At 46.7% G+C, this 14,152-nt stretch overlaps 1 protein-coding gene across 1 annotated transcript in view; it reads right to left on the minus strand.

The window, feature by feature from the left end:
* The window catches only part of tnip1 (TNFAIP3 interacting protein 1), a 72,207-nt gene that overhangs the window by 15,497 nt on the left and 42,558 nt on the right, over positions 1–14,152 (minus strand). Inside the window, 3 exon segments of the mRNA XM_068043109.1 lie at positions 4,144–4,272; positions 5,262–5,390; positions 7,841–7,972. Of these exon segments, the coding sequence (XP_067899210.1) occupies positions 4,144–4,272; positions 5,262–5,390; positions 7,841–7,972 (390 nt within the window).

Here is a 14,152-nt window from a genome sequence, read left to right on the forward strand (position 1 = left end):
CCCCCCCCGCCACGGAGCCAAATCTCGGGAGCTCTGTAAAATCCTGGCTTGTGTGTGTAAAAGTGTTTCCTAATTTCACTCCTGAAAGGTCTGGCTGTAATTTTTACACTATGCCCCCTGGGCTTAGTGAAAATATCTACCCTATCAATTCGCCAAGATAGTTTGAAAAATTTCAAAACATCGAAATTCCAGGGAATACAAGCCTAGTTTGTATAATCTCTCCTCGTAATTTAGCCCTTGGTGTCCAGGTATCGTTTGAGCAAATCTACACTGCACTCCCTCCAAGGACTATATATCCTTCCTAAGGTGTGGTGCCCAGAACTGAACAGAGTACTCAAGGTATGTTCCAACCAGGGCCTTATATAGGATAAGCAGGAGCCCCTCGCGCCTGTTCCTCCACTCAGTTAGATCATGGCTGATCTGTATCTCAACTCCATCTACCTGCCTTGCTTCTGTAACTGTTAATACCCTTACCCAACAAAAACGCATCAATCTGTGTTTTGAAATTTTCAATTGAGCCCCAGCCTCAACAGCTTTTTTGGGGGGTTGTGGGGGAGGGGGAAGAGTTCCGGATTTAGACTGCCCTTTGTGTGAAGAAGTGCTTCCTGACATCACCCCGGAAAAGCTCTAATTTTAAATTTTTTTTATTCATTCATGGGATGTGGGCATCGCTGGCCAGGCCAGCATTTATTGCCCATCCCTAATTGCCCTCGAGAAGGTGGTGGTGAGCTGCCTTCTTGAACCGCTGCAGTCCATGTGGGGTAGGTACACCCACAGTGCTGTTAGGAAGGGGGTTCCAGGATTTTGACCCAGCGACAGTGAAGGAACGGCGATATAGTTCCAAGTCAAGGATGGTGTGTGACTTGGAGGGGAACTTGCAGGTGGCGGTGTTCCCATGCCTTTGCTGCCCTTGTCCTTCTAGTTGGTAGAGGTCGCGGGTTTGGAAGGTGCTATCTAAGGAGCCTTGGTGCGTTGCTGCAGTGCATCCTGTAGATGGTACTCACTGCTGCCACTGTGCGTCGGTGGTGGAGGGAGTGAATGTTTGGAGATGGAGTGCCAATCAAGCGGGCTGCTTTGTCCTGGATGGTATCGAGCTTCTTGAGTGTTGTTGGAGCTGCACCTATCCAGGCAAGTGGAGAGTATTCCAACACACTCCTGACTTGTGCCTTGTAGATGGTGGACAGGCTTTGGGGAGTCAAGAGGTGAGTTACCCGCCACAGGATTCCTAGCCTCTGATCTGTTCTTGTAGCCACGGTATTTATATGGCTACTCCAGTTCAGTTTCTGGTCAAAGGTAGCCCCTAGGATGTTGATAGTGGGGGATTCAGCGATGGCAATGCCATTGAATGTCAAGGGGAGATGGTTAGATTCTCTCTTGTTGGAGATGGTCATTGCCTGGCACTTGTGTTACGCGAATGTTACTTGCCACTTATCAGCCCAAGCCTGGATATTGTCCAGGTCTTGCTGCATTTCTACACGGACTGCTTCAGTATCTGAGGAGTCACGAATGGTGCTGAACATTGTGCAATCATCAGCGAACATCCCCACTTCTGACCTTATGATGGAAGGAAGATCATTGATGAAGCAGCTGAAGATGGTTGGGCCTAGGACACTACCCTGAGGAACTCCTGCAGTGATGTCCTGGAGCTCAGATGATTGACCTCCAACAACCACAACCATCTTCCTTTGCGCTCGGTATGACTCCAGCCAGCGGAGGGTGTTCCTCCTGATTCCCATTGACCTCAGTTTTGTTAGGGCTCCTTGATGCCATACTCGGCCAAATGCTGCCTTGATGTCAAGGGCAGTCACTCTCACCTCACCTCTTGAGTTCAGCTCTTTTGTCCATGTTTGAACCAAGGCTGTAATGAGGTCAGGAGCTGAGTGGCCCTGGCGGAACCCAAACTGAGCATCACTGAGCAGGTTATTGCTAAGCAAGTGCCGCTTGATGGCACTGTTGATGACACCTTCCATCACTTTACTGATGATTGAGTAGGGCGGTAATTGGCTGGGTTGTATTTGTCCTGCTTTTTGTGTACAGGACATACCTGGGCAATTTTCCACATTGCAGGGTAGATGCCAGTGTTGTAGCTGTACTGTAACAGCTTGGCTAGGGGCGCGGCTAGTTCTGGAGCACAGGTCTTCAGTACTATTGGCAGAATATAGTCAGAGCCCATAGCCTTTGCAGTATCCAGTGCCTTCAGTCGTTTCTTGATATCACGTGGAGTGCATCGAATTGGCTGAAGTCTGGCATCTGTGATGCTGAGGACTTCAGGAGGAGGCTGAGATGGATCATCGACTTGGCACTTCTGGCTGAAGATTGTTGCAAATGCTTCTGCCTTATCTTTCGCACTGATGTGCTGGGCTCCCCCATCATTGAGGATGGGGATATTTGTGGAGCCACCTCCTCCAGTTAGTTGTTTAATTGTCCACTACCATTCACGGCTGGATGTGGCAGGACTGCAGAGCTTAGATCTGATCCGTTGGTTGCGGGATCGCTTAGCTCTGTCTATCGCATGCTGCTTACGCAGTTCGGCACGCAAGTCGTCCTGTGTTGTAGCTTCCCCTTGTTTATGTCCCCATGTACTGGTCTCCCCCACTCACCCACCAAAGGGAATACTTTATCAACCCTATCAAATCCTCTAATCATCTTAAACACCTCAATTAGATCACAGCTTCATCTTCTAAATTCAGATGAATACAAGTCTAGTCAATGCAACTTGTCCTCATAACTTAACCCTTTTAGCCCTGGTATCATTTTGGTGAATCTGCACTGGACCCACTCCAAGGCCAATATACGAGTGTGGAGCACAGAGTGAGCTTGGAACAGAATGCTTCATAAACAGAGTGCTAAAGTCAGGAATTTCATACAAGTGGGAGTTCAGAGGAGCAAGGAGGTGCTGCTTTTGTTATTCTTTTTGTTTTTCCTCAAGTAGCTCGTGAGTGTTTTTATTTTGTCTTCAAGCTCGGAGACTGTAACTTGCTGTTACTTTACTAAATTATTAACTAGTTAATGAATCAAACAAATAAATAAGGCCGGACAAACAGTAGAAGACACTAATAAAAACCAGAAATAGAGGGCAACAAGAGGCAAATAAGAGTGAGGAATGTAAAGTAATTGATTAATAGCAGAGAAAAGGTATTTGAGAAACTTGAGACTAAAAGCCAACAAATCCCCAGGATCTGATGGCCTACATCCTGGGACTCTAGAAGACAGTGGCATAGAGGAAATGTTACTGAACTAGTAATCCAGAGGCCTGAACTAATGATCTGGAGACACAGGTTCAAATCCCACTATAGCATCTGGGACAATTTAACTTCAATTAATTAATAAAGCTGGAATTTTAAAATAAAGCTGGTATCTGTAATGGTTCCTGAGGTGCATTGTTCAGAACCAAATACAATACTCCAGGTAAGATCTAACCAAAGCTTTACTTAACTGGAATATAAATTCCTCCCCTTTGAATTCTAGCCCCCTTGAAATAAAGGCCAACATTCCATTAATTTATTTTTTGTATCTGATGACTATAATTTCTGTTCTTGGACCCCCTAAAACACTCTCTGCTCCTCCACAGGTCCTAACTTCTCTTCATTTTAGAAGATACTCTGATCTATCTTTACTAACTCCACAGATCTTACACTTGGACCACACGGAACTCCATCAGCCACAGTTTTGCCCACTCACTTAAGTTTGCCAGTGTCCCTTTGCAACTTTCTGCTCCCGTCCAGACGATTTACTGCGCTAACTGCCAATTGGAGTCCATGTTCGTTATCCCTGCTCTCTGTCGCCAACCTCCTAATCAATTCCCTATCCAAGCTAATAGGTTGTTTCCAACGCTATCTGCTCTCATCGTTCATCACAGAGGCAGGTTTTAAACAGCACCTTAGGTCGGGAGGTAGAGATGGAGAAGTTTAGGGAGGGAATTCCAGAGCTTAGGGCCCAGGCAGCTGAAGGCATGGCCACCAATGGTTGAACAATTAAAATCGGGAATGCTCAAGCGGCCAGAACTGCAGGAGCGCAGATATCTCGGAGGGTTGTAGGGATCGAGGAGGTTACAGAGCGGGGTGAAGCCATGGAGAGATGACCATAGTCGTATCCATAAAATAGAGAAAAAACGAAGTTTGTGACAGGAAAGGAGCTACTCACCTGCTGTTTGAGGACCTCGATCTGTGTCAGCAGCTCAGTTCTCCTTGCACTCATACACGATTCCCCAGTGCTGCTGAACAGAGGTGGGTGTGGAGTTGAAGATTGGACAGTAAGAGCTTCCTCCAAGGCCTATAGAGAGAGAGAGAGAGATAACTTCTGCTCAAGTAGTGTGTCAGTGACAGGAGGGACTTGGACGGGAGGTGGCGGGAAAGAGAGAGAAAGGAGAAGGAGGGGAGGGAAGGTGGGGGGTGTGGAGATGGAGGGGAGGGGGTGAAAGAGAGAGAGAGAGAGAGAGAGAGAGAGAGGGAGGGAGGGAGGGAGGGAGGGGAGATAGGGGGAAAAAGGGAGAGAGGAGACAGGAGGTAAGAAACAGAGGGCCAATTGTAACAGGACCTATTGCTGACTCAAAGCGAGTGCGGCCTACTCGGCACACAGCAGGGATTGAGCCTGGGCCTTTCCTGTCTACGTGCCCAATTATTCACTGATTAAGGCGAAACCAATTGGGGGGCTAACATTGGAGCTCTTTACCTGGACTTGTCCGGGGGACTGTTTTGTCGATAAGTGGAGCATGAACTCAGCCGAAGCAGATTAACATTTACATGGCGTTTTGCTTTGAATGGAATTTGTTCCCAGATAAAACATTCCCGGGTCAGAGGCTCATTGACTGGGGAATTGAGGTAGACAAAGACTAACGTCACCAGCAGTCTGCAGAAGGCAGAGATGGGGTTGGCCAAATGGTGGCATAGCGGTAATGTCACTGAACTAGTAATCCATAGCCCAAGCAAATGCTCTGGGGATATGGGTTCGAATCCCGCCATGGCAGATGATGAAATTTGAATCCAATTAATAAATCTGTAAAACTCCATCTGATTCATTAATGTCCTTTAGGGAAGGAAATCTGCTGTCCTTACCTTGTCTGGCCTACATGTGACTCCAGACCCACAGCAATGTGGTTGACTCTTAAATGCCTAGCAAATCACTCAGTTCAAGAGCAATTAGGGATGGGCAATAAATGCTGGCCTAGTCAGGGACACCCACATCCCACAAATGAATGAGAAAAAAGATTGAGTCTGGGAACTGGTGAACATGTGGTGCATAGTGGAGGCTCCAAGACTAACCTTGTTGAGTCGCTGAATTTCCTTCTCCTGGTACTCTCTCTGTTTGGTCAGGGGCAAGAGCTGGCTCTGCAGGCACTGGTTCCTCTGTTTCAGCTCTTTAATTTCTGTTAAAAATCTTTCCTTTTCACTCTGAGAAATAAAGAGAGAGAGAGAGAAAGGCTCTCAGTGGATTTTGCAATTGTTTTAAATTGAAAAGATGCTGCCTTTATCCAGCACCTCGTCACATCACAGAAACATTGCACAGAGTGAATTATTGCACGATGGAGAGAGTGAGAGTGAGAGTGAGAGAGAGAGGAGGCAGGACAGAGAAAGAGGGGCACAGGTAAGAGAGAGAGGGATGTGGGCGAGAGAGAGAGAGGGAGAGAAGGAGGGCAGGAGAGAGAGAGGAGGAGGGCAGGAGAGAAAGAGAAAAAAGGACAAACGGCATATGACAGAGAAAGAAAAAAAGTAAAAGCTTATGTTGATCTAGCACCTGTGCTTGTGAAAGACATTATATAAATACAAGTATTCCTGTTCGTTCCGCCTTGGGAGACTCATTTCTCTGAATGTTTCTGAACTAGTCAGCTTTGCAGGTAATCACACATGCCCAAATTTGACTCCATATTACAGACAATTGTTCTGCCTCCTGAGAGCGACATACTTCAGTCCAAAACAACAATCTTAAACATAAACAAATCCAATTTCATAGGTATAAGGGGGAAGCTGGCTAAGATTGATTGGGTAAATAGATTAAAAAGGTATGATGGCAAATTAACAGTGGGAAACATTTAAAGAAACAATTCAAAATATTCAAAAATACATCACATGAAACAAAAACTCAGCGAGAGAGATCCATCTGTGGCTTACTGGGAAAGTTAAGGATAGTATTAAATTAAAAGAAGAGGCTTATAATGTTGCAAAGAATAGTAGTAAGCCTGAGGATTGGGAGTGTTTCAGAAACCAGCAAAAGTCGTCCAAGGAATTTGATAAAAAGGGGAAAAAACAGAATGAGAGTAAACTAGTCAGGAATATAAAAATGGATTGTAGGAGCTTTTACAAGTATACAAAAAGGACTGTAGCTAAAGTAAACATTGGTTCCTTAGAGGCACAGCCAGAAGAAATTATCATGGGGAATGAGGAAATGGCAGACAGATTAAGCAAATATTTTGTGACCATCTTCATCGTAGAAGACAAAAATTACACAGTAGAAATAGAGGGTAACCAGAGTGAGGAACTTAAAGTAATTAATCAATATCAGCAGAGAAAAGGAATTGGAGAAACCTAAGGGCCAACAAATCCCCAGGGCCTACATCCCAGGGTTCTCAAAGAGGTAGCTGCACAGATAATGGAAGCACTGCTTATGATTTTCCAAAATTACCTAGATTCTAGAACAATCACAGCAGATTGACAGATAGTAAATGTAATACTGCTATTTAAGAAAGGAGGGAGAGAGAAAACAGGGAACTACAGGCCAGTTAGCCTATCAGTCATTGGGAAAATGCTGGAATCTGTTATTAAGGAAATCTTAACTCACTTAGAAAATAATAGTATGAGCAGACAGTCATGATGGTTTTACAAAAGTGAAATTGTGTTTGACAAATTTATTAGAGTTTTTTGAGGATGTAACCAGTAGAGTAGATAAACAGAACCAGGAGATGCAGTATATTAAAGACTTAGACAAAGAAACTGAGTATCCAAGTTTGTTGCTGATACAAAGCTTGGTGGGAAATGTAAGCCATGAGAAGGACACCGCGAGACTGCAAAGAGATATAGACAGGTTACGTGAGTGGGCAACAAGGTGACAGATGGAGTATAATGAGGGGAAGTGTGAAGTTATTCACTTTGGTAATAAGAATATAAAAGTGGAATTTTTTTTTTTTTAAAAAGGCATGAAACTTGTAAATGTTAATGTTGAGAGTGACTTGTACAAGGAAAGCAGAAAGCCTGGCAAAGACACTGAAGTACAAGCATAAGGAAATCTTGGTACAATTATATAGGGTTTTGGTGAGACACGTATGGCACTGTGCGCAGTTTTGGTCTCCATATCGAAGGAAGGATATACTTGCATTGGAGGCAGTACAGTGAAGCTTCACTAGATTGATCCCTGGAATGGCAGGTTTGTCCTATGATGAGAGGCTGAGAAAACTGTGTCTATAATCTCTGCAATTTAGAAAAATGAGAGGTGATTTCATTGAAACATACAAGATTCTGGTGGGGGCTTGACAGGGTAGACACTGAGAGGTTGTTTCCCTGGCTGAGGAATCTAGTACACGGGGGTACAGTCTCAGGATAAGGGGCTGATCATTCAGGACTGAGATGAGGAGAAATTTCTTCACTCAGAGGATAGCGAATCTTTGGAACTCTCTGCCCCAGAGTGTTGTGGATGCTCCATTGTTGAGTTTTTTTTTTAAGGCTGAGAGACACAGATTTTTGGCCTTTAAGGGAATCAAGTGATATGGGGAGTGAGTGGGAAAGTGCAGTTGATATGGATCAGTCATGATCGTGTTGAATGGCAGAGCAGGCTTGAGGGGCCGAATGGTTTACTGCTGCTCCTATTTCTTATACCCTCCACGCACAGTGTACTCTCGTGAACTCTGTACCTCTCCATTTTCGATCTTTGATTTGGCCAGTAGTAGTTTCCTGTCGAAATCCCTCTGCTTCTCTTCACAGCCACTCTCACGGTCACTCAGTAACTTCTGGGCTGTTGCTAATCGTTGCCTCAGATTCACAATCTGAATTTAAACAGACAATATTCGACACATTGGGATCTGCATTCAAACTTTTGTTTTTTAAATTCATTCTCAGGGCGTGGGCATCTTTAGCACAGCCAGCATTTACTGCCCATCCCTAATTACCCCTTGAGAATGTGGCAGTGCGCCATCTCCTTTAACACAGCTGAGTGGCTTGCGAGGCCATTTCAGAGGGTAGTTAATAGACAGCCACACACATTGCTGTGGGTCTGGAGTCACATGTAGGCCAGACCAGGTAAGGACGGCAGATTTCCTTCCCGAGAGAAAATTAGTAAATCAGATGGGGTTGTACGACAATTCAGTAGTTTCATGGTCACTATTACTGAGACTGCCTTTAATCCCAGATTTATTTAATTGAATTCCCCAGTTGCCATGGTGGGATTTGAACTTATATCATCATGGATCGTCAGTCCCAGCCTCTGAATTACCAGCCCAGTAACATAACCACTATGCTACCATCCCCACTATGCTTCACATGTGCCTCCCATGATGCACAACATCTCAGCATGATACAGAAGCACACGAAGAGGGAAATGGAAAAATTAGCAGGTCTCCTTGCCAGCACAGGCATGATGGGCCCAATGGCCTCCTTCTGTGCTGTAACACTCCATGATGTCCTCAGTTTGAAATTCCCGGCTTCCCTCCGACCTCCCATAGAATCATAGATTGCTTCCACCGCCCCTTCAGACAGCGCATTCCCAGTCACAACTCACGGTGTAAAAAAATTCTCATCTCCCCTGGTTCTTTTGTCTGCCACTGGAAACAGTTTCTCCTTATTTACCTCCCATTTTGAACGCCTCTATTAAATTTCTCCTTAACCTTCCCTGCTCCAAGGAAAGCAATCCCAGCTTCTCCAGTCGCAACACAAGTGTCATATTCTGCAGAGGTTGGGGGGAGGGGGAGGGGGCGAGGGGGACACAGAGTAGGAAGACATGTACTGATTTCAGTAATGCTCATTCAGCCCTAAACTGGATGTACCCTGCAAGACAGTCAACAGAGCTTTCCTTCTAAACACTGTCATCTAGTGGCAGGCAGAGGATCTTAACTTTTAGCAACAGTTTTTCAGGCCGTTACAACAACAATTCTATTTATATAGCACCTACAATGCAGTAAAACACCACCAAGGCACTGAACAGAAAAACAGAATCTGGCATCGAGGCACAGACGGAAATATTAGGTCAGGTGACCAAAGCATCGGTCAAGGAGGTAGGTTTTGAGCAGCATCTTAAAGGGAGGAGAGGTGGCGAGGCAGAGAGATTAAGGGAGGGAACTGCAGAGCTTCGGGCCTGGTCAGCTGAAAACACAGCTGCCGATAGTGGAGCGATTAAAATCAATGACGTGCAAGAGGCCAGAACTGGAGCAGCACAGAGATCTCGGAGGTTTGGAGGGGATAATTCATGGTAGGATTTGAAAACAAGGATGAGAATTTTTAAAAATTTGAGGCTCTGCTAAGGCAAGAAGCCTGGGGGCACTTCACTACCCTAGAGGTAGCGTGTGCAGTCTCGTCCATACATTATAGGTGATTTGGGGCCTATCTTTAAAAAGAAATCGAGGGACCTAGTTAAATGTCAGAGGCCTGTATTTCAGGACAGCAGAAAGGGGGAAATGAAGACCAGGGTTAACCAGGAAAAGATGGGGCAGGTGACAAAAAGCTGTGGATTGTAAAATTGCTGAGAAAAATAATAATTAGGATAGGTGCATGGGGTGAGGTGGCAGGGACAGAGATTATGAAATGGGAGCTACACCAGAACAAGGGACTATCCTTGTAGGGAAAAAGCAGGTTCTCAGATACCAGAGCCTGATTTTTTTTTTTTTTAATTTCTTGGCACGGCCAACATTTATTATTGTCCATCCCTAATCGCCCTTGAGAAGGTGGTGGTGAGCTGCCTTCATGAACCGCTGCAGTCCATGTGAGGTAGGTACACCCACAGTGCTGTTAGGAAGGGAGTTCCAGGATTTTGACCCAGCGACAGTGAAGGAACGGCGATATATTTATTTATTTAGAGATACAGCACTGAAACAGGCCCTTCAGCCCACCAAGTCTGTGCCGGCCATCAACCACCCATTTATGCTAATCCGAAACTAATCTCATATTCCTACCACATCCCCACCTTCCCTATATTCCCCTACCTATACTAGGGGCAATTTATAATGGCCAATTTACCTATCAACCTGCAAGTCTTTGGCTGTGGGAGGAAACCGGAGCACCCGGCAGAAACCCACACCAGGAGAACTTGCAAACTCCACACAGGCAGTACCCAGAATTGAACCTGGGTCACTGGAGCTGTGAGGCTGCGGTGCTAACCACTGCGCCACCCATGATGCACAACATCTCGGCATGCTACAGAAGCACACAAAGAGGGAAATGGAAATATAGTTCCAAGTCAGGATGGTGTGTGACTTGGAGGGGAACTTGCAGATGGTGGTGTTCCCATGCATTTGCTGCCCTTGTCCTTCTAGGTGGTAGAGGTCGCGGGTTTGGGAGGTCATTATTCCTCTTGCCTAAAAGCCAGTATTCCACTCACATTTTAATGCACTTGAGGGGCTTCTGGTTAGTGGTTTTATACAACTGAGTTTCTTATTCAAACACTTCAGAGGGCAGTTAAGAGTCAACTATCAGCTGTGGCTCAATGGGTATCACTCTCGCCTCTAAGTTAGAAGGTTGTAGGTTCAAGTCTCACTGCAGGACTTAGGCACACCAATCTAGGCTGACGCTCCAGTGCGGTACTGAGGGAGTGAGTGCTCCACTGTTGGAGGTGCTGCCCCTCAGATGAGACATTAAACTGAGGCCCTGCCCGTCATCTCAGTTTATTTATTTAGAGATACAGCACTGAAACAGGCCCTTCGGCCCATCAAGTCTGTGCCGATCAACAACCACCCATTTATACTAACCCTACAGTAATCCCATATTCCCTACCACCTGCCCACACTAGGGGCAATTTATAATGGCCAATTTACCCATCGCCTGCAAGTCTTTGGCTGTGGGAGGAAACCGGAGCACCCGGCGAAAACCCACACGGTCACAGGGAGAACTTTCAAACTCCACACAGGCAGTACCCAGAATCGAACCCGGGTCCTTGGAGCTGTGAGGCTGCGGTGCTAACCACTGTGCCGCCCCAGTTCAACCTAAAAGATCCCACGGCACTATTTTGAAGACCAGCAGGTCAGTTATTCCCCAATATTTATCCTTCAATCAACATCATGTCATTACATCACATTACCGTTTGTGGGAGCTTGCTGTGCGCAAATCGGCTGCTGCATTTCCCGCCTTACGACACAGTGACTACACTTCGAAAAAAGTACTTCAGTTGCTGTAAAGCACTTTGGGATGTGAAAGGCGCTATAGAAGAGCAGGTCTTTTTTTTCTTCTTTTGACCATGTTGGTGTGGGACTGGAGTCACATATGGGCTCAGACCGGGTGAGGATGGCAGGTTTCCTTCCCTGGAGGAACATCGCTGAACCAGTTGGGTTTTTAATGGATGATGCCAACAGCCTGGTGGTTACTAATCACTAACCAGCTTTTTATTCCCAGATTTTGCAAACTTAATTCAAATTCTCAAACTGCTATTGTGGGACTTGAACTCAGGTTCTTCGGATTATTAATTCAGACCTTGTTCAGTAACATAACCAGTGCTGTACTGTACTCTAAATTAGTCTAAGCTCCATTGTGCTGTCATACCTTTATTGGACAGTTATTGATACCACACATTCTACAAAAGAAGATGATTTTCCCAATTCTTGGCTTTGGAGTAATTTCCAGTTGAGTTTTGACAGTGATCATTTATTAAAAGCACTTTGATGATGAGATTGAAAAAGGAAGGAAGCTCTTGACTTGGACTGAGGTGCAGTTATCATATAACCCATACTTCCTCCCACACTTTGTTCACACAATAGCCTTGAAAAATGGAACACTTCACGTCCACATAAGCGTCACCAAAAGCACAGCCAAAAGTACCGCAATCTGACCCGGGCAGGAAGACGGGGAGGGGCAGTGATCGGGGAAATTTTGTGCATTGAATTAACCTCCAAACCCCCCCCTCACCACTAGGGCTGCGGTAACAGACAGAGCATTGAGAGAGGCACAGATTACCAGAGCAGATAGCTGAGGTGTCGAGTACTTGCATTCAGATACGTGCTCACATACAAACCCTCTGGACACTCAGCAAGTCCAAAAACACATCAAAACGATGCTGAAAGTAAAATTAAGCACAGGGGAGGAGCGCAGCTAAAATAAAAAAAGGTCATAAGAGATGTCCCATAAATGGCACTTCTCCCGCAGCCCGTGCACACTCGACCAGGCCAGTATCATGATAAAAACTAACAGATAATCTGGTCACCATCATATTGCTGTTTGTGGGCTCTTGCTCTGTGCAAATTGGCTGCCGTGATTCCTGCATTACGACAGTGACTACGCTGCAAAAAGTACCTCCTTGGCTGTACTTTGGGACGTCCGATGGGTTTGACAGGGTAGACACAGAGGTCGCCTCCCCTGGCTGGGGAATCTAGAGCACGGGGGCACATTCTCAGGATAAGGGGTCGATCATTTCGGACTGAGACGGGAAGAAATCTCTTAACTCAAGAGGGTTTTGAATCTTCGGAATTGTCCAGCGCCGAGGGTCGTGGGTGCTCTATCACGGAGTATAATCAAGAGCGAGATCAGTGGACTTTTGATCTCTCAGGGAATCAAAGGATATGGGGAGCAGGTGGGGAAATAGAGTGGAGGCAGATGATCAGCCATGATTGTACTGAATGGTCTAACTCCTTCTCCTAATCTTCTTATGTCATAAAAGGCACTATAGAAATACTTTATGACAAGTCCACCAACTTCTGCAGGTACCTTAACTACACTTTGTCCCACCCTGCTTCCTGTACGGACTTCCAGTTTCTTCTTCGGACAATGCCATCTTCGATACCAGCACTTCCGATATGTCTTCCTTTTTGCTCCACCAAGAATTCTCCTTCCCACCGTGGTTGACAGGGCCCTCGACCATGTCCGTTCCATTTCCTGCATTTCTACTCTCGGGCCTTCCCCTCCCTCCCTCCCTGAACTGCAATAAGGGTTCCCCTGGTCCTCACCTTCCACCCCACCAGCCTCCATATTCAATAGATTCCCACCACCTCCAGCATGATGCCACCGCCAGACACATTGGGCTGAATCTTATGGTTTCACCCCACCCTCGAGAGGGGCTCGAAGGCGGGGGGGTGGCCCACAGAATTGCGACGGGAGGCAGGGGTGGGGTTTGGGGGGGCGGGCAGTCTGTCGCAATGCAATTTTGTTGGGGGTGGGACAGACTGAAGACGGCCTTTGAGGCCTGAGGCTGATTGAGGCCCTTAAATGGCCTATTTAAGGCCACTGAAGGGCCTCTTCCTGCCACCACTGGGATTTACCAGCAGCAGGGGGTGATGGGGACTACACCATGTGAGGAGGTCGCCCTGTAAAAGGAGGTGACCTCACTGCAGGCTTGGGGAGGGAGGCCCATCCTCCGTGGGCAAGCTGTGGCCCATGGCGGGCCCCCACTGGGAAAACCTGCAACTCCCTGATCCCCACCCACTGCCTTTAATGCCCACCACCACCGCACCCCCCCCCCACCCCCATCAAAGGGGCCTTCTGGTCTGGTCCCAGCAACGCCGCCTCACTTACCTGAGGACTGGGTCTCCGGTGCTGGGCCTGGATCCAAGGGCTCTGCAGTACCCAGCGGCCCTGCCGATACAGCTGACTTGCCGGCCCTGTGATTGGCAGTCAGTTCTTGGAGGCGGGATCCCTGCCCTTAAATGAAGTTAATTGGCCCAGCACCATAGAATCGCTCTGGGGTGGGGGGGGGGGGGGGGCGGGGGTGCTCTCGCAGGCTTTTCAGAGCATCGCCATGGGAACAAAATTCAGCCCATCTTCTCCTCGCCTCCCCTTTCAGCATTCTAAAGGGATGGTCCCCTCCGTGATACCCTGGTCCACTCCTCAGACATCCCCAACCTTTCCTATGGCACCTTTCCATGCAAGTGCAAGAGATGCAACAGCTGCCCTTTGACCTCCTCGTTTTTCATTGGCCAAGGCCCCAAACACTCCAAACAGGTGGAAGAGCAATTTACATGAACTTTGTTCAATTTAGTATATTGGATTCACCGCTCACAATGCAGTCTGCTCTACATTGGAAAGACCAAAGGTGG

This window comes from Heterodontus francisci, chromosome 12 (assembly GCF_036365525.1).
Source record: "Heterodontus francisci isolate sHetFra1 chromosome 12, sHetFra1.hap1, whole genome shotgun sequence".
Taxonomy (NCBI): domain Eukaryota; kingdom Metazoa; phylum Chordata; class Chondrichthyes; order Heterodontiformes; family Heterodontidae; genus Heterodontus; species Heterodontus francisci.